This window comes from Marmota marmota, unplaced genomic scaffold, assembly GCF_001458135.2.
Source record: "Marmota marmota marmota unplaced genomic scaffold, marMar, whole genome shotgun sequence".
Lineage (NCBI taxonomy): Eukaryota > Metazoa > Chordata > Mammalia > Rodentia > Sciuridae > Marmota > Marmota marmota.
This window is the reverse complement of record NW_025999880.1, coordinates 17,399,245-17,419,601: the sequence shown is the minus strand read 5'-3', so window position 1 is coordinate 17,419,601 and position 20,357 is coordinate 17,399,245. Positions and strand designations below refer to the sequence as shown.

Here is a 20,357-nt window from a genome sequence, read left to right as displayed (position 1 = left end):
GGGGGGGGGGGGGAGGAGGGGCACATTTTCAGGAGAGAATATGGCAACCGGTTACAAGAGGGGTCTGATTTTTATAAGGTTTGAGTAAGACTTGAATCATAGCAGAATGCTTGGGTTGGGCAATCAGGGAGAAGAACAGTTGTGCAAGTTCAAAGCCCAGGTCAAGGGGAGTAGTTGTGAAAGTTCAAAGCTCATTGTTTTCCTTCTCTCCCTGGGACTCATTGTCCTTCTTCTCCCCTGGGGGTTGTTGTTCCCCTTTTTCTCTAGGGGTTGTTGTTTTCCATATCCTTACCATCCATTTTCAAATGTCTTCCCTAGACCTCCTTGACACCGATATGGTAATCCTGTTCCCGAGGCTCTGGTTGTCCAACAGAACCACTAGCAATTACTTAAGAATTGCTGTGGATCTGTATTTCTGGGAATCTTTTAATCCAGACAATTTGGAAAACCAAAATATCACTTGGAAGTCTTGCCCAGTGAGAGGATTTCCCTCCCCAACTGTTCTTCAGGGCCACTCTTGAATGGGTTTGTAATAATGAAGCTATCCATTTTCAGGTGTTTCCAGTATTATTATTTAGAAACTATCTGTAAACTGTTTATTTTTCCTTCTCCACAAACTGCTCATAAGGAATTACCTGTGAAACCAACTATGTGAATCAAGGAAGGGGAGACAATGTGGTTAAGGGTGGTGGCGAAAGAGTTTGGGCCACTGCTCATTCAACTTACTTGAACCATTTGGATATGCTCGAGCCTCATCTCGTATAATATTTCCACTCGGATGCACTGCTCTTGTGCACACCCAGCCTTATGGCTTGGTGGGCCAGGTGACAACCAGTTCATCATGAGAAGCTCAGCTTGTAGGTCATTCTGTCTGTTCCAGAAATTCTGGATCTCTTGTAAGCCAGAAGTAGTTTATTGAAAGGAGAGTAGTTCTTTTCAGAAGAGGCTTTTCTCAAAAGCCCCATAGGTCTGCTCTGGAATTCTTCTCTTGGTGCTTACCAGAAGCTACATATGGTAACTATATTTTTCAAGACACTTGGAACATCACTGGGTCTGCTGGCCTGGAAGGCTAAAATGAAGTAACAGTTTGCATTGCACCTGGGCTTGTCCTCAGTGCCTTCCCTTAACTCTTGTTCCCTCTAAAAATCAGCAGCATTTTGAATTATCCTTAAATAGGTTGAAACAGCACACTCAAGAATACTCAAAGACCATCAGGAGTTGTGCTTTCTAAGGGACAGCATTCTTTTCTTTCATCTTTGAAAATATCATCGTAACATTTTCCAGACAACTGGGCCTTTAAGAAACTTCACTGAGGTGGTGAGCTTAAATTTTTATAGTTTTTTTTTTCTGTTATCCTGGAGTTCAGATATGCTTTTCTAAGACATTTGATGTACTTGCTACTTCCTGTTCATGAGATTTAATCAGCATGATGTCATCAATGTAGCAGATGGATTATGATGTGGTGTGAAATGTCAAAATGATTAAGATCTCTTCCACGACTATTATGACAGAGAAGGGTAGTTGACATAGTCCTGAGGAAATCGCTTGGAAGGTTACTATTGGTCAGTCTAGGTCAAAGCAAAGTACTCTGACGTCCTGATATGGAGAATATGGCATTCTTCATGTTAATGACTACATACCAGGTGCCAGGGGCTGTATTAATTTGTTCCATTAAACACACTGCATCTGGCTGGGCTTGGTGGCACACACCTATAATCCCAGCTACTCAAGGAGGCTGATGCAGAAACACAAACATACAACAAAAAAAACTACATTTGGAACATCAACTCCAATTGGGGTCACCACCTGAATCGGTTTAAGTTAATGATATGCAATTATTCTCCAAAATCTATGTGCTTTCTCTATGGGACAAACAACTGAGCTAAATATGGTATCACTATCCTGACTTTTTTCAGGTCTCCTATAATGGCATCCATCTTCACAATTCCCCCAAAGTTATAGTATAATTTTGACTTTACTATCCTTGTATTGAGGAGCACTTCTGAGGGATTTCTTTCTTGGCCTTTCGTCAAATATGGATGTTCCAATTTAGAAATTCACACATTAGGTAACCAGCCTGCGTCCACTATGATTCAGATGGGGATTTGAATCCAATCTTCCCTGGCCACTGCAAGCCACCACTTTTGCTGGTAAACCAATGGCATTTTGTGTCACTAGGAATTAGTGTCAACTCAGTGTTTTATAAGTACTGTGATGGCAAAATTTCATCTCCCATGGTCTCTAGCCCTGGTACCATACCCATGAGTATATTATGTTGCATGACAAAAGGGACGTAATATCATTAAAATTGCTAGCCATTTGACATCAAGATAGGGAGAGTATCCTGGATTATCAAGGTGGACCCAATACAATCCCATGAACCCTAGAAAAGCAGAGCACTTTCCCAAGATGAGAACAGCAAAGAAGTTAGAGAGATGTTTGCAGAGGGAGAAGTGGGAGAAATTAAAAATGTAAAAAGGACATGACCTGCCGTTGCTGGATTGAAGATGGAGGGGGCTTGGGGAAAATACGAGACGAAAATGAACAGTGAGCTTGGAAGAAGACCCGACCCCCAGATGAGAATCATTTAACTGACTTTTTAATTGTGCAACCCTCTGATTACATTTAGTATCCCATTTGGGGCAATATAAATCAGTTGGTACAGAAAATAAATGATTTGTTTAGAGCTTTCATTAACTCTTCTGTAGGTTTCTGATTATGACTTTACTTTAGATGCTAAGATCTTGAGTTTATCATTTTCTGTCTGAAAGCACTACAGTGTAGAAGGAGAAGGTGTCCTCCTTAGAGGCCCTGATAATCATCATGACTGTCCTAAAAGTCACACAACCATCTGGGCTCCCAAGCCATTTGTTTCAGTAGGTGATTTATTAAAAACCAAAGTCACAACTGTGATGCAATTGCATGCAATGTGTCCTGTTTCCTTTTGACAGGTTGTTTAATACTGTGTCCAAACTCAGGGACTCTACCAAAGTAATCACCAAATCCCCTCTCCACTTTTATTGGTACTGTGGATAGAACTCAGGGGCACTCAACCACTGAACCTCATCCCCAGCCCTATTTTGTATTTTATTTAGAGACAGGGTCTCACTGAGTTGCTTAGTGCCTCACTTTTGCTGAGGCTGGCTTTGAACTTGCGATCCTCCTGCCTCAGTCTCCTGAGCTGCTGGTATTACAGGCATGTACCACCATGCCCAACCACCAAATCCCCCTTTAAAAAATTTTTTTTATTAGTTGTTGTATTTATTTGTATGTGGTGCTGAGAATCGAACCCAGTGCCTCACATATGCTAGGCAAGTGCTCTACCACTGAGCCATGACCTCCAGCTCCCAAATCCCTTTTTTGGAGGTCTACTTTCTGGGACCACTCCTGGCACCAACTTTTGTATCAGGTAAGAAGAAGAAAAAAAGGTCCAGTAAGAAAAAGAAAAAGAAATGCCATTTATTCGAATAGAAAAAATTTAACATAGAGAATTGTTAACTAGCTCAAGAGTTATTAACTAGGTAATCAAAAGAATAAAAAGAAGACTAAGTTATCACAGAACTAACCAGTACAGGAAAGTCTGCAAACCTACTGGGTCCACTGTGATTCAAATGAGGACTAAGATTCCAACTATCCATGGTCAGTGATCCTTGATTAAAGAAGTGCTCCCATTTTTACTGTGGAATTTACAATTTATGTCCTTTTGCCATCCATGAACCATGTATGTACCTCTTTTTGGATGTCCTATGTAAGAGCTTACTGCAGACTATTGCATCACATGATAGCTAGAAATGTTCTAGGTTTCAAGTTTTGGAAACCTCAATGAATATTGGCTTGATTAAATAGAGCTTACTCTTCTCACAGAAAGGCAGCTGCTAACATTGGTTAAGATGCTGTTCCAATATGTCAAGATTATTGACTTTTCCATTCTCTTGGTATGTTGTAGCTCCATGCATCAGATCTGTAGCATGAAGAGGAAGTGGAAATGTAACCAATGCATGTTCCTTTTATCTAAAAAGGAAGGTTTTTCTCTGAAACTAGCTGACTGCTCTTTAGGTCTTGAGCACTGCCCTGTGTCTCTCTAGTTCTGCAACTTTATTTATTTTTAATTTATCAGCTTGTATTTCAGTGTTGAATTACAGGCATCTTTGGGCATGGTAGGCAAAGCACTTTTTTATTGTTTCCATTTTTTTTTTTTGGTGGGGGGTACCAGGGATTGAACTACCGAACTACATCCCCAACCCTTTATATGTTGTCTTTTGAGATGGGATCCCACTAAGTTGCTTAGGATCTCCCTAAATTGCTGAGGATGGCTTTGAACTTGGGATCCTCTTGCCTCAGCCTCCTGAGCTGCTGGGATTATGGGCCACTGTGAGCCACTATAATCATGAGCCACTATGCCTGACTCCATGATTTTGCTTTTATAGAATGTCATGTAGTTTGAATTATATAGTATGTAGACTTTTCAGCCTGGTTTCTTTCACTTAGCAATGAGCATTTAAGATTCTCCCATGTGTTTCATAGTTTAATAGCTCATTTAGTTTTAGCACTGAATAGTATTCCATTGCATAGATGTCCCACAGTTTATTTATCCATTTATCCTATTGAAGGGGTTTATTTATCCACTTTGGGGCAATTACAAATTAAGTTGCTATAAACATTGACATGAAGGTTTTATGTGGACATTAAGTTTTCAGCTTATGTGGGTCAATACTCAGGAGCATGATTGCTGGATTGTGTGGTAAGCGTATGTTTAGTTTTTTTTGTTTTTTGTTTTTCCTACTACCGACTATAACTCCACCCCTAGAACCTTTTCTTCTTGCAAAACTGATAGTCTATTTCCATTCAACAATTGCTCAACCTGGCCCTGGCAATCACATTCTACTTCTGTCTCTAGGAATCTAAGAATGTCACATAAGTGAAATCGTACAGTATTTGTCTTTTTTTTTTTTTGGTGACCAGCTCATTTAATTTAACATAATATGCTGGAGATTCATGGTGTAGCATGTTTCAGAATTTCCATCCTTTTTGAGAGTGAATAATATTCCATTGTCTGTACACTCTGTTTTTCATTTGTCCCACCTCTCAGTGGGCATGTGGTCTTCTTCCATCTCTATGTGTAGTTTTTTCTCCCCTGTACAATTGTTGGCCATTTGTAATTCCTTTTTTGAGAAATGTCTGTTTGGATCATTTGCCAATTCTTTTGATTGAGTTATTGATTGATTGATGGATGGATGGATTGGCATGGAGTTTTTAGAGTTGTTCATGTATTCTCGATATTAACATTCTGTTGGAAGAGTAACTGGTAAACATTTTCTCCCATTCTGAAGGTTCTCTCTTCATGCTGTTAATTGTTTCTTTTTTGCTATGAAGAAGCTTTTAATTTGATGTCACCCCAGTTATTGATTCTTGTATTATTTTCTGAGCTAGAGGAGTCCTTGTAAGTCACTGTCTATGCCTAAATGTTGGAGTGTTTCCCCTATGTTCTCTTCTAGCAGTTGCAAAATTTCTGTTCTTGTTCCTAGGTCTTTGATCCATTTTGATTTGACTTTTGTGCAGGTAGAGAGATAGGACTCTAGTTTCAAACTTCTTTTATATATGGATATCCAGTTTTCCTGGAACCCTTTGCCTTTGCTCCAAAATAAGTTTTTGGCAAATTTCAGATGATTGTACCTATGTGGGCTTGTCTGTGTGTCTTCTATTCTATTGGTCTATGTGTCTGTTTTTATGCCAGTACCAAACTGTATTTTGTCACTATGGTTCTGCAGTATAATTTGAGCTTGGATATTATAAGGACTCTAACTTTACTCTTTTTGTCCAGTATTTATTTGGCTAGTCTAGGTATTTTGTTCTTCCACAGGAATTTTCCATTTTTTTCCCTAGATCTGAGAAGAATATAATTGGTATTTTGATAAAGCTAGTATTGAATCTAGTGATCATTCTTGGTAGTATGGCCATTTTTAACAATATTAATTCTGGTGTCTTCTTTTACTTCTTTTTTCAGTGTTCTTTACTTTTTCTTGTACCGGTCTTTTACCTCTTTAGTTTAACTTATTTTTAAGTATTTTATCTTTGGAAGCTATTGTGAATGGAATTATCTTGATACCTTTCTCAGAAAATCTATTATTGGTATATAGAAATGCCGCAGTCTGGCTGGGCACAATCAGGAGCCACTTGTCAAAAGAAACTAACTTTATTTTTAGAACCACACACGCCAAACAAAACAGCCTCTCAGGAAAAACTCTCAGAGCCTCAACTGCCACCACCGGCTTTCCACAAGCCTCTCTCTCCCACACAAGCTTCTCTCCACCTCCCACAATCCTCCTGCTCTTGAGGCCGATTGGCTGGGTCACGTGGGCGGAGCCAAAAAAGTCCCCCAATGAGCAGCTCGGTGGTCTGAAAGGGCAGGGAAACAGCCCAATGAGCATCACGGCAGAGGAGCCAATCATCTAGATGTTGCTGGGGCCGAGGAGCCAATCAGCTAGATGTTGCTGGGGCCGCTGTGAGCCAATCATCAGCCGGCAGCTGGAAGTTTGCTGGCAGCTGGAAGTTTGCTGGGGCCCCTTGGCTGTGGCTCTCAACATAGAAAAGCTCTTAGGTTTTGTATGTTAATTTTTAAAATTCTGCTGCTTTGATGAATTTATCAGCTCTGGAAGTCTTCTTCTGGAGCTTTTAGGGTCTTCTGTGTATAGGATTATATCATCCACAAACAAGACAATTTGATTTCTTTCTTTCCTACTTGTATCATTTCTATTTCCTTTTCTTCCCTAATTGTTCTGGCTAACATTTAAAGTACTAGATTGAGGAGGAGTGGTGAGAGTAGACATCCTTGTTTTGTTTCTAATTTTAGAAGAAAAGCTTTTCCCCATTCAGTTTTTCCCTTTTAAATATGATGTTGGCTTCTGGATTTGTCATATATACCCTTTATGAGGTTGAAGCAAGTTGCTTCCTTCTCTCCCTGGTTTCTTCAGGGTTTTTATCATGAATGAGTGTTGAATTTTTTTCAAAGGCTTTTCCTGCATCTATTGAGATGATTATGTAACTTTGATTCTTTTTATTTCTTTTTATTCTTTTGATTTTTTTTATGTATTGTGTTTAGGGACTAGTAGTATATGTTGAATCATCCCTTGCATCCTTGGAATGAATTGAGGCTATTTACATTCAGTGTTATTTTCTTCTGTCATTTTGATTTATTTCCAATGTTTGCTTCAATCCTGATTCTCATTTGCTTATCTACTCCTATAATGATATTAATCTTTCCTGAGATTAATTCCTTTTCTGAACTCTCTTGGTTGTTTTTATCTTCTTCTGTGAATAGAATTCCTTTAAGCATATTCTGCAATCCTGGATTAGTAGTCATGAATTCCTTTAGTTCATGGAAGATTTTTATTTCTTGTTCATTTCTGAAGGATAGCTTCGCTACATATAGAAATCTTGGTATTTATTTTATTTCAGGGCTTAAAATATACCGTTACAAGCCCTCCTGGAATTTAGGTTTTTGATGAAAAATTTCATATTATTCTAATTGGTTTTTCCTTTAAATATGATCTGGCATTTATACCTCTCTTGTAAGTTAAAAAGTTTCCTTTGTTCTGGATTTTTTACATTTTAATTATAATGCGTTGTGGAGAGATTCTTTTCTGGTCTTGTCTATTTGGGCTTCTGAATGCCTCCAGCATCTGAATGTCCATTTCATTCCCAAGGTTTGGAAGTTTTTCTGTTATTATGTCATGGAGTAGGTTATCAATAGCATTAGCCAGAGTCTCTGATCCTTCCACAATACCGATGAGCCTTAAATTCCTTAATGCTGTCCCAGAGTTCTGGGATATTCTGATCAGAGTTTTCAATATTTCTCTTTAGTGTTGTCTGAATGCTCAAGTCTATCTTGCATTCAAGTTTGAGATTGTATCTTCTACTTGGTCTAATCTGTTGGACAAACCATAAACCAACATATATTTACAATACTTATTACCGGGTTGCCCTTTAACTCTACTAAATGAGAGAAGTGGGTAAGAAATAATATAAAATAGGCTGAAAAGTTAAGCCTTATTGATGGATATTAATATTAAATTGTATTGGAAGAAGAGGGAAATAAAAAAAGGAAGAAAACGGAGGGAAGGGAGACAGTAGACAAAAGGGGGAAAGAAAAATGGATGAGAAAGAAGGCACGGAGATTAGAAAAAAGAAGAGCGGTACAGAGAAAAAAATCCAGTTAATTGAAAATAAAACCATAAAATTATGAAAAAAAAAACCAAATAGTGAGGGAAGACACAACAGAATAGTGCACAAAATAGCACATGAGGCAACGATCAAAAAGGTTCAGTTTTCCCTTTGCTGAGGTATTTAAAATGGAGACTCTTTTTTTTTCCCCAGGGCTTTGATTTTGGAGTCCCCCAGCTATGAGGAGGTTTGTGGGACACAATTATAATACTGTTTGTGTAATTTTTTTTCAGCTATGACCCAAACTGGCCAAACGTGTTAGTGTAGTCTGTTTGCTGAGTTGTGCCTCCTCTTGCCTGCCAGCGAGTGTTGGGGAGAGACGCGTGTTTCAGAGAAGTCAGCCTCAGTATCACTGTTTTGATATCTAGACATGGGGGTGTGGCTCTGGTAGGCCAGCCCTGTCACCTGGGTAGCCTATATTCTGATTTGGACTGCACGATACCCCTTGTTTGGAGAGCCTCTGTCCATGTGCTAGGGAGAGGTATGTGGGAAGTGCCCAGGTCTCATCAGCAGATCCACCAGTTGCTTCCCAGTGTGGGGGACAGGACCAGGCCCAGGGTGGGATGCGCAGATAGCAGCTTTCTACCCAACTCAGACCTAGCTCACTTAAACCCCTGTTGGCCTTGCTCCTTTCCACAGAGTTCATATTGCCAATTTCATAGGAAGGTGCCTTTCACTTTGCTGTGTGGGAGATTAAAAATCTCTCACACAGAATTCTCCCACACAGAAAGTTTGAACAGTAAGATTTTTTCAGCTGGCACTGATTCCCTATTTTCACTGCATCCGCTGGGAAGTGCCAGGACACACTCCCACACTTCAAAGTATCTGGGCCTGTTTTTCTGCTCTCCTTGTGGTTTCTCTGGACAGCAGAGCCTACTTTTCTTAAACTTGCTGGGAAACTTTCTTTCAGCTGGTTGCTGGGGAGCCTCCCCTCCCGCTCTGAGCCACTCACTGCCCACCTGATGCTGCAGCAGTCCATTTCTTTGATTAATTCTCTTCCTATCCAAAAAACCCCATATTTCTGGGTCTCACCTGGCTGCTGGCTCTCTGAGCCACATTCCGAGGCTTTCCCCCATCATGCAGCTACATGCCATTTTGATTGAATCTTGGGGAGCAGTTACTATATGGTGGGTTCCTCTAGCCTGTCATTTCCCCGCAACCTAAGAGCAAGTTTAGTTTTGTGAAAAAGTGTTGAAGTGTCTTCCAAAGCGGCTGTGCCGTTTTTCATTCCCACCAGCCATGAACCAGAGGTCCTGCTGCTCCACATCCTCACCAGCATTGGGTGTCGTCATTGATTTGGATTAAGCCATTCTAACAGGTGTGTATCCGACTCTTTTCTACTCATTCTTTTCATTTGGAATAACTTTCAAACCTCATCTCAAAGATTACCTCCTTTGTGAAGATTTCCTTGATGCAGCCCCCATTGCACAAGCCCCTACAGGTCTTAAAGTGAAGTGATTTCTTCTTTTCCAGATCCTATTTAAGACCCTCCCATATTCATTGCAGTTCACAGACCCTAGGCATTAATTTCCACTGCATTGGCACTCCAAAGCCTTTTGACAATTTCTGCACATTCCTGAGGTATTACTTTTTCATGATCCCCTTGCTCTATATAGGTCCTAGGCTGTGATCTTCCCATGACATCAAACCAGACAAAAGACTTAGCTTGTTCACTGTTTTTTGCAGGAAAGTTGACCCATCCCAAGGATTAATGGGGAGGGGAACATATAGCAAAATTCCTGACCTCCTGACTAGATCAATCCTCTCTTTGTTTTTCTCCTTATTACATTTCTAGATTAAAAATATTCTTCCCTACCTCGTACATTGTTTCACATCCTTCTCTTGGGCTTTTGGGGCTGCCAACATTCTCTTGGCTTTTGGGGCTGCATGTCCTGTAGGGATACACCCTATTGGATGTTGTCCTATCAGGGCAGATTCACTGAAAAGTATCTATTCACCCAAGAGGGATTCTTCTATGAGTTGCTATGAGAACACAATTTACCTCCTTATATTTTGTATAGCTATTTTCACACTTATTTTTTTTCTGGATAATAAGGACCTCAGGGATAAGCATTCACTCTTCATCTTTTGCCATCATCCCTGCTTTAGAAGGGGCGATTACTATATTTTTATTGTTAATATGTGATATGTTATATATTATATGGCTTCATTCTCAAAAAGAAACAACTGAATTTTTTCAAGTAGATGTTCTTGAATTAAAAGCAGTGAAACAACTAGATGTAAAAGTAGAAACACAGACCATGGTTTCCTTGCCCAGTATATAACCTTTATTAAGAAACATCAGAAGACACAGTGCCACAGATGTAATTGAAATAGCCAACAGGCAAGATCATTATGATCCAAAAAACAAGGGAGAGGTCTCATGCTGAACTGTAGAAAGGTTCAGCTGACTTCTTAGAAGCTGGATGTTGGGTGAAGACCTTCCTTTCTCTCTGATGACATCTTAGGAATGTCTCTTGGCTATACTCTGGTGCCTTGGCATTGTAAAATAATCGCAGGCAAACAAGATAAATATAGATCATAAAGCAAGGTGGGAAAATAAGCATTGTAGACAGTTCTCAAGGAAAAACTCCAGAATATGGTGGTAGTTTTCAGTCTTGCAAGAGGATCAGAAATATCATCATGCAATTTGATGAACTGAAGATGGGTACACAGCATTTTTCTGTCCACAGTGAAGATTAATGTATTCATTATAGAATAGAATCAGAATGGTGATTCTCAGACCCTTGATAGCCCACACAAGAGAAAATGAAATAGAGGTCCAAGAACATCTTAGTGGTTCAGGGATGGTCAAGAGGATGAATAGTTCAGAGATGCTGCATCCTGGGCAATCAAAAATCAGCAGGCTGGCTCTTAACAGGTGGGCTCACAGCAGGAGGGTGGTGGGCAGCTGTAGCAGCAGCAGGCTGGGCGGCAGCAGGACTGTCCACAGTAGGATGGGCGGCAGCAGGAGGCCTGGGCATGGTGCAGCTGGCAGCAGGTGGGGGGTGTGCAGCTCACGACGCAGCAGGGTGGCAGGAAGGTGCCCTCCACGCGGCAGTCTGGGCGGCACCACCTGATGCGGTAGCTCACGGCTCCGAAGCCACCCTCCTGGCCAAAGCCGCCTCCAATGCCACCCCCAATGCCACAGCTGGACTCGCAGCAGCTGGGCTGGAAGCAGCTGGAGCCACAGTTCCCACTGGTGGAGCAGCTGGGGAATCCGCAGAAGCCGGTGGAGCAGCAGGCCATGGTGTCAGGAGTTGGGTTGAGAGCTGGGAGTTGGGTTGAGACCTGAGTTGGTTGGAGGAGTATCTGAGTTTGAGAGGTGACTGCCACATGGGGCCTTTATATATCTGAACCAGCAGCTGTTTATAAAATTCTTAACATATTTTTCTTGTTTTTGTTTAAATTTGTTCCTTAGTGGTCCTCTGATTGGCTTGCATTGAAATACTTAAGACATATTATGGGCAGCAGTTTGGAAATTACTCTGTTTTATAAGGTTTTGGGGACTCGTCATATCAGCCTTTTGCTCTTTAGAATATGTTTGTGGTTTCCCGTGTTCAAAGACTCCTCCCACTTTAGACCAGTCAGTTGACACCCTCATTTTGACAGTCCTCATTCCACGTGACTGTCTGTCCAGACTTCTAAAGCTTAGGGTAATTGTGTTATTTTTAAGTATTATTTTTTTCACTCCTGGATATATAGAATGAATTCCATTGAGTTTAGAACCAGGATATTTGCTGAAATGAAGTAGTACTTTGGTCACATAGAGTTAAAACTTCCACCACAAATACTCCAACATCATATCAAATTACCATTACAGTTCCTTTGATTTCTACTAATTTGAAATGAGTAAATACTATTTGTGTTCCAGGCCAGAAAACTATTTATTTTATTTTATTTTACTTTTGCGAACCAAACAGCTTACTGAAAAGAAGGTATCCAGCTTAGCCTCTGGTAGCATCTTAATAAATGTTTTTTGAATTTATTATTGATTCAATAAATGTTTATTGAGTGGGTGGAGTAAAAGGCATGATTCATGAATGCCCTGCACAACTCATAAATTATTAAACAGAACTTTCAAGTTGTAACACCTGTGAAGGAGACTTGTTATTTCCTGTGAGAAGAGACTGGGAAATGTTGAATTATTTTTATCTGAATTCAATAGTTGAACTGACATTCAGGAAAAAAAATGTCTAGGAGTTATGATCTTTTGAAGAATGTACTGTCATCTGCTTTATATTTCCTGCAATGCATCTTCTGTATGATACGTCACTGCCATCAATTAAATGATAGAGGTAAGTGCTAGGAGCTTATAAAATAACTTTGAAAAAATTTTTAATGTTTTTCCTGTGTTTGTGTGTTTTTGTATTTTTGACTATTACACTCAAAAGCTTAGAGAAGAATTCAAAAATTAAATGGTAAAAGCTATTTCTTTTTGTTCTAAGTTTGTGTTCGCTTCTTAAGAGAACAATATTTGCTTGGGTTACAAATTATGCATCATGACATAGCTGTTTCAGGTTTCTAATGCAGCTGTCTGACATGGTGATGGTAGAACTCACTAGGTATGCTGCTGAGCTGCTTGTTCTGTCATTTAGACCACAGATACCTCTTATACGTACAGTAAATGAAGGTGAATATTGAGAGTTGAAGTTTGGAGACCAATTTGAGAGTCTGAGGAATGAATGAGACAGGCTAAGGCATAGGAATTAAACCCAAATGCTCTTAGAAAATAGATAGTATCTGATAGATATTTTCAAACCTATTTAGTAGGTAATACCATTTCTTTATGTTGGGCATGAATGAAGGAAAACACCTGGTATGTTAAATGGGAGAGATTAGAGAAGGTTAGACATTAGAGAGATTAGATATCTAGGTAGGAACTCAAAAGCTTTGATCAACCCGAAAATTTCAGTGGAAAGTGGCTCTCTTGGTCTAGACCCAATCTTGGTAGAGTACAGCATGAAAAAATTTGAATAACTATGAAGAGTAATGAATGGAAAATTTTAGTAATAGATGGATTTAAGCATAATTTAACTTGCATTTAATATTTCTAGCTTAGCCTATATGTTTATCCCCAAGGATTATTATTGGAATGCAAAAGGAGAGTGGTCTCCTTGAATTCCAGTTGTAGGTGAACATGCTCAAAGGTAGAAGAAGGACATAAGTCTGTTTGCTTTGGACATTACAACGTTTTATTAGAAGTCACAGTGGAAAGCAGGTCTGAAGATGTGTGGGGATAGAGAAATGGGGAGGAGTGCTGAGGTGTTGTTGGATGAGGAGCTTCCCCATCCTGGAGACCTGTTCAAGCCAGGCAGGGTCTCCAGTGCATGATGATCCATATGTGGTTTCCTTAGGGGTCCTGACCAAGAGTTCCATTATTTAGGAGTAGCTTAGCAACATCATGATACTTAGCATCCAACAAATGGTATACTTCTTCAGAGAAGAACATAGTTTTCCCTTGTTTCCCCTTCCATTTTTAAGTAATCAGCAGGTTGGCTCTTAACAGGTGGGCTCACAGCAGGAGGGTGGTGGGCAGCTGTAGCAGCAGCAGGCTGGGCGGCAGCAGGAGGCCTGGGCATGGTGCAGCTGGCAGCAGGTGGGGGGTGTGCAGCTCGCCACGCAGCAGGGTGGCAGGAAGGTGCCCTCCACGCGGCAGTCTGGGCGGCACCACCTGATGCGGTAGCTCATGGCTCCACCCTGGCCACCTCCAATTCCACTCCCAGAGCCACATCCGGAGCCACAGCAGCTGTCCTGGCTGCAGCTGGTCTGGCAGCAGCTGGGTTGGCAGCAGCTGGTCTGGCAGCAGCTGGGCTGGGAGCAGCTATCCTGGCAGCCGCTGGGCTGGCAGCAGCCTGTCTGGCAGCAGTTGGGGCGGCAGCAGCTGGCGCCACAGTTCCCACTGGTGGAGCAGCTGGGGAATCCGCAGAAGCTGGTGGAGCAGCAGGCCATGGTGTCAGGAGTCTGTCTGAGAGCTAAATTGCTAAGTGATTTTTCTGAGTTTTGGTTGTACCTACCTTCTAAACCCAGCCTTTTATATAGTCCCCTGAGCTACATGTTTACCTAACGTTTAGCATCTTTCCTTGTTGCCAATTGAATTGTCAGTGTTTGATTGGCTCATGCTTGAGTTGTTTAGAAAATTATAAATAGCATTTCAATTGTCCGCTCTGGGCAATGTTCAATTAAGTCTCATTATGTGTCTTTTTTGCCCTCTAAACTAAGAGAAGGTGCTTCATGGAAGCCAATCCCAGCAGCACCTCTTTATGTAATTCACATGGCAGACTAGACTTGGGGCACACACTGCCCTGGCTCACTTTGTCATACCTGTCCTTCTATAACCTTTAGACACAGTTTATCTGAACTGAAAATTTCTTCCTAAGTTGACATTCAATCCTGATTATGACTTCATCAACAAATTGTTCAGATTCGAAAAGACAAATGATATTATTGCCATCAAAACATGAGCAATCTCTTAATTCATCAGCATCCAAACCAAGTTTGCCTTTCTGTGATCAGCTGCAAGTTACAGGGTCCTAGAACTGTATTTTTGTATTCTTGCCTTCAGTCACCAATGCGCATATTACCAACTGAAGCCTTTAATGACTTTTACCTGAAAATTGTTTACTGGTTGTTCAATTAAAAATATATGCCACATGCTAATGATAGATACATATTGAAACAAGTCAAACTTTACAGATTAAAGACAAATTAATATTATTTCCCCCACCCCACACAACACCTTTTCCAAAACTAATACACCAAGATAATCAATATTGGCACTTGGTTGTATATTCTTTAACACCTTTACCTCTGCTTCTGCAATACACGTATGCACATACACACAAACATCTTCTATTTCAGTGAAGTTTGGGTCTAATACACATTTAAATTAGAAAATTTTAAAAACTATCCATAGTGAAAATCTTTTGACCATTTATCTGACAGTTTATTTCTGAGTACTCTATTGCACTGGTCCATATGTATGTCTTTATGTAGTTCTACAATGTTTTAATCACTGCAGCTTTATAATAAATTTTAAAATCAGGAAGTGTGAGACTAACCTTATTCTTCTTTTTCAAGACTGTTTTTAGTATTTTGGATCCCTCATGATTATATATGAATTTTTAATATTCTATTTGTGCAAATCACCACTGATATTTTTTAAAAAATATTTTTTAGTTATACATGGATATAATATCTTTATTTTGTTTATTTATTTTTATGTGGTGCTGAGAGTGGAACCCAGTGCCTCACATATACGAGGTAAGTGCTCTGCCACTGAGACACAGCTCCAGCCCACCACTGAGATTTTGATAGAGATTTCATTATGTCTGTAGATTTCGTTGATATTTTTATCTTAACAATATTGTCTTCCAATCAATGAACAGGGAAATCTTTCATTTGCATCTTTTGAAATTTATTTCAGTTAATATTTTGCAGTTTCTGGTGTACAATTATTTCTCCTGGGTTAATTTATTCCTAAGTGTTTTATTTTTTTTGAGGCTATTATAAATGGAATTGCTTTCTTACTTTCCTTTTCAGATTGTTCATTGCTAATGTATAGAAATTCAAATGATAATTTGTGTGCTGATTTTGTATTTGTAACTTTGCTAAATTCACTTATTGGTTGTAGTGTGCGTGTATAAAATCTTTAGGGATTTCTACATCAAGGATTATATTGTCTCTGAACAGAGATAATTTGCTTTTTTTCCTTTTCAATTGCTTTGGCTGGAACACCCTGGACTCTTATAAATCAAATGGATAAAAGTTGGCATTCTTATCTTGTTCCTAATCTTAGGGGAAAGAAGGGTTTTAGTCTTTCATTGTTGAGTATAAGGGAAGTATATTATTTTCATATGTGGCACTTATTATATTGAGTAGTTTGCTTCTATTCTTAGTTTATTGAATGTTTTTTAAATTATGAAAGGGATTTGAATTTTTTCAAATGCTTCCTTTGATTGTGTCTTCTCTCTTTAATTCTGTTAAAGCAGTGTGTTACATTGATTGATTTGTGTATGTTGAACCATTTTTGCATTCTAGGATAAAGTCCTATTTGGTAGTGATTTTTCAATCCTTCTAATGTGCCATTGAACATTGTTTGTTAATACTAAGTTAATGCTTTTTCTATGATTATTCATAAGGGATTTTTTTTTTCCTTAGAGTGTACTTAACTTGACTTTGGTATAGTAAGGCTGATTTAACAGAATGACTTTGGAAGTGTTCTCTTCTCTTCAATTTTTTGGAGGATTTTGAGGATTGGTGTTAATTTTTCTTTGGTAGAATTCAACAGTGAATAAATCTGGTTCTTGGATTTTCTTTCTTGGGAAGTTTTGATTACTGATTCAATCTCCTTGTTAGTTATAGGTCTGTCCAGATTTTCTCCTTTTTTCATGGTAGGTTGTGTTTTTCTAAGAATTCATATATAGATTTGTGGACCTATGGATAAGATTTATCTATGTTATTCAAATTCTTAATATATCCTACACTTGTAACTCATTTTAATAGCTATACAATTTTCCAGAGGCTGATCATACCAGAATTCATTGAATCATTCCCCAACCAATAAGACCTCAATCATTTTTAGTTGGTGAGTTTGAATTTTAAAATAATAATAGAATTTGAAGCTGAAAGAGACATTAAATGGGCCAAGCTTTAGGTGATTAGGGGACTGAGATCTTCACTGAGAAATCATTTAATTCAACTAAGTGAACTTTGCAAACTGGTTCTACAACTATGTGACTGTGTGAGCCCAGAAAAGTCACTTAATCTCTCTGAACAATGATTTACTCATCTATAAAATGAGATGATCTCTCAGACGCCTTCCAGGGCTAAAAATGTGTAATTGTTCTACTAAGTCATCCATTCCTTAAGGGCATGATCCCTAAGGCCATGTCAGATTCACCTTGGTTGTCTACATGGTGCCTCTATACTACCTTGCTTGTAGATGCTCAATAATTGCTTGTGGAATGCAGACTGAAGGAATGATTAGCAGTTCATGGTCCTGATGAAAAGCTGAATTTGCATTTTACCAAAGTCACTTGTAATTTTACTTTATTTATTTTTTCTCAGCAAGAGCTATTTAGGTTGTAATATTGAAAAGTGGTCAGTAGTTAGAATCAAGGGGGAAAGAGGATAGAATGTGTCTCTGCTACTGTTTTGTCATTCAGAGGTTTTTCTTTGGATTGGATGATTCTTTGACTATTTGTTACCTTTGTTTATGCTTTCTAATTTTCCAGTTCTCATTAACATTGAAATGAATGAAGTGTTGTGAATTTAAACAAAGTGCTATTCTTTATACATATATAAAAAAAATACTTCAGTACCCTCTAGTTTAAGTCCAGGGAACTGTGAATTAATCCTGAACCTTGTCTGAAAAACTATCTAAACACATGAAGCATTTCCTGACACTTAGGTTGGAAAGTGTATAAATATGTTGTGTATGTGTATGATATACAAATGTGTTTGTATATAATAAATATGCATATATGTGTATATATGTGCATATATACATATATACATAATATATATATTTTATATACATATATACATAATATATATTATGTATATATGTATATATATTATATTATATATATTATGTATTATACAATACATAATATATATATTATTCTCACTTTCTGTTTAGGAAATGGGAAAAAATTTTTGGAGTAAAATACTCCATCTCATTGGGACTGTATTTTTTTCAGTTTTCTCCTCCTTATATTTCTCTTGCTCTAACTTGTGAGATTCCATACAAACAGAAAAATGTGCTTTATTAGCACATATTACCACTGTTTGAAGATGGTCTGAAATTTCATCCCTCTTGCAGTGGCTCCACAGAAAATTAAGCTTCATTTTCTTAACTAAGCTTCTCCAGAAATCTTCACCATAATTGATCTTAGGACTATCAGCAGAAGAGTCTCTATAGAAGAGTTCAATAAGGTAAACTTTCTATTTCCTGTTGCTCTATCTTACTTGGCCTCTGGCCTGGAAGAGATCAGCACTCCAGGTGCTGAACGCCCCTTTACTAGTTTTTCACAAACATTTATCCGGTATTGTAGTTTGTAGAAGTGTGTTTGCAAATGCAAAGTGTGATTAAAAAAAAAAAGACAGGTCTCTGGCTTTGAGCTGGAGCTTCACAGAGATGTTTACTTTTCTAAGATAAAAGAAAAAAATTACTAATTGGGTAACTGCATGGTAACAACTGGCAGGAGGAGAGAAGAAAGGTTGACTTGCCCAGAACAGTGAAAGAAAAAGCTGCTTTGGGGTGAAGTTCTGCAGACTGTGAACTTCTGAGCCCCTCCTCTTACACGCTGGGTATGAAGTTCTAAACTGCCTCTCCTCAGGGTGCAGAAGGATTGATTGGTTACAGTGAAAGCTTTGCGCTCTGAACCTGACTATAGCCAAATAAGCCTACCTTCAGTTTTCTATTTGGTGTCCTGCCTCGCCTGTCCCCTGCAACATTGTGATTGAAGAATAAGTCATGTTTAGGCTCTAGATTCTATACCTGTCTTATTTGTAAAAGCACTGTGAGAAGTCAATGTGTGGTGACAGAACCTAGGACATTTCGGAGACCCTAGGGTAATTGACTTTACTGTGTATTTTTATGGGGCTTAACATCCACCATACTTCATCACATTTCCTAACAAGAAGAATAGTGTGGGATAAAAAACAGATTGAAGTCTTCCATGTGACTTTGTGTGAAATATCTATCACAAACACAATAAAGAAAAGAGATTTCTGCTGCACCATTAGATATAATTTATTAGATATTGGCATATTCTTCTTCTTCCATAAGAGGAACAATTTGCAGGATGGTGAAGTAGCAGAGGGGAAAGTATCTGAGAAGAAGAGATAGTTCTTCCATGGGCTCTTCCTCAATGAGCTTCGGAGAGTGTGGTCAAATATCTGCAGAAGATCACAAATGGTTTTCCCATTTCTTCAGTCAAATCTGTGTTTTCCTCAGAGGAGAGATCAAAGTCTTTCTGGAGTGAAAACATAGTTCTGTGAGTCCCAACTATTTGGTAACCCCCATAACAAAAGCCAAATAAAGGGTCAAGGATTTGTTAGTGTTCCAGGAGTGGTTGAAGAGATAATTAGTTCCTGGCCTGAGTGCAAACTTGAAACTTCAAGTTGAGAATCAGCAGGCCGGCTCTTAACAGGTGGGCTCACAGCAGGAGGGTGGTGGGCAGCTGTAGCAGCAGCAGGCTGGGCGGCAGCAGGACTGTCCACAGTAGGATGGGCGGCAGCAGGAGGCCTGGGCATGGTGCAGCTGGCAGCAGGTGGGGGGTGTGCAGCTCGCCACGCAGCAGGGTGGCAGGAAGGTGCCCTCCACGCGGCAGTCTGGGCGGCACCACCTGATGCGGCAGCTCAGGGCTCCACCCTGGCCACCTCCAATTCCACTCCCAGAGCCACATCCGGAGCCACAGCAGCTGGTCTGGCAGCAGCTGGGCTGGGAGCAGCTGGGCTGGGAGCAGCTGGGCTGGCAGCAGCTGGGCTGGGAGCAGCTATCCTGGCAGCCGCTGGGCTGGCAGCAGCCGGTCTGGCAGCAGTTGGGGCGGCAGCAGCTGGCGCCACAGTTCCCACTGGTGGAGCAGCTGGGGAATCCGCAGAAGCTGGTGGAGCAGCAGGCCATGGTGTCAGGGGTTGGCTGGAGGATTGTGTTGCTTAGAGAAGTTCTTGAATTTTAGCAGTGACTGCCACATGGGGCCTTTTATAATCCTTGGTCAGCTTCTCTTTTCCTTATTCCCAAAGTCTTTTCCTTGTTTGTGTTTAGATAATTTGCCTCTGAATGCTAATTGTCCTGTTCCTGGGTTATTTGGTCAACCTTCTTAAAGCCTTTAAAAGTTGATTTTATTTGGCTTTCAATTAGGATTCTGTATCATGGTGCAGTAGTCACTAGCGTTCGTTGAGAGCATACCCCTAATCCCTCATGTTTGTTAAAATTTTTCCATTGCCCAAAGGATAATTGACTAATGCTGCTCACCTTTAAGGAGTGTCAATATTACTCAAGTTTGACCCTTATAACTGGATACTAGGGTCTCCCATGGGAGTTCAATTCCTAGCCGATGGCCCCCAATGTTAATGGCTGCTCCTTCTCTTTCTCATCTTCACTTTAGCTGTGAAGCAAGACTAGATTA

At 39.7% G+C, this 20,357-nt stretch overlaps 3 protein-coding genes across 3 annotated transcripts; all 3 read right to left on the bottom strand.

The window, feature by feature from the left end:
- Window positions 1-10,490: 10,490 nt before the first annotated feature.
- LOC107150782 (keratin-associated protein 9-3-like) lies at window positions 10,491-11,550 on the bottom strand. The gene has a single exon (XM_015495903.2). The coding sequence runs from the start codon at window positions 11,467-11,469 to the stop codon at window positions 11,095-11,097; it is 375 nt and encodes a 124-aa protein (XP_015351389.1). The 5' UTR covers window positions 11,470-11,550; the 3' UTR covers window positions 10,491-11,094.
- Window positions 11,551-12,916: 1,366 nt separating this feature from the next.
- On the bottom strand, window positions 12,917-14,240 carry LOC107150781 (keratin-associated protein 1-1-like). The gene has a single exon (XM_015495902.2). The coding sequence runs from the start codon at window positions 14,170-14,172 to the stop codon at window positions 13,723-13,725; it is 450 nt and encodes a 149-aa protein (XP_015351388.1). The 5' UTR covers window positions 14,173-14,240; the 3' UTR covers window positions 12,917-13,722.
- A 4,718-nt stretch (window positions 14,241-18,958) lies between these two features.
- LOC107150780 (keratin-associated protein 1-3) lies at window positions 18,959-19,917 on the bottom strand. The gene has a single exon (XM_015495901.2). The coding sequence runs from the start codon at window positions 19,850-19,852 to the stop codon at window positions 19,373-19,375; it is 480 nt and encodes a 159-aa protein (XP_015351387.1). The 5' UTR covers window positions 19,853-19,917; the 3' UTR covers window positions 18,959-19,372.
- Between the last annotated feature and the right edge of the window lie 440 nt (window positions 19,918-20,357).

Excerpts from the sequence above, each read along its gene's own strand:
- LOC107150782 (XM_015495903.2), bottom strand. The coding sequence starts at position 11,469 with ATGGCCTGCTGCTCCACCGGCTTCTGCGGATTCCCCAGCTGCTCCACC.
- LOC107150781 (XM_015495902.2), bottom strand. The coding sequence starts at position 14,172 with ATGGCCTGCTGCTCCACCAGCTTCTGCGGATTCCCCAGCTGCTCCACC.
- LOC107150780 (XM_015495901.2), bottom strand. The coding sequence starts at position 19,852 with ATGGCCTGCTGCTCCACCAGCTTCTGCGGATTCCCCAGCTGCTCCACC.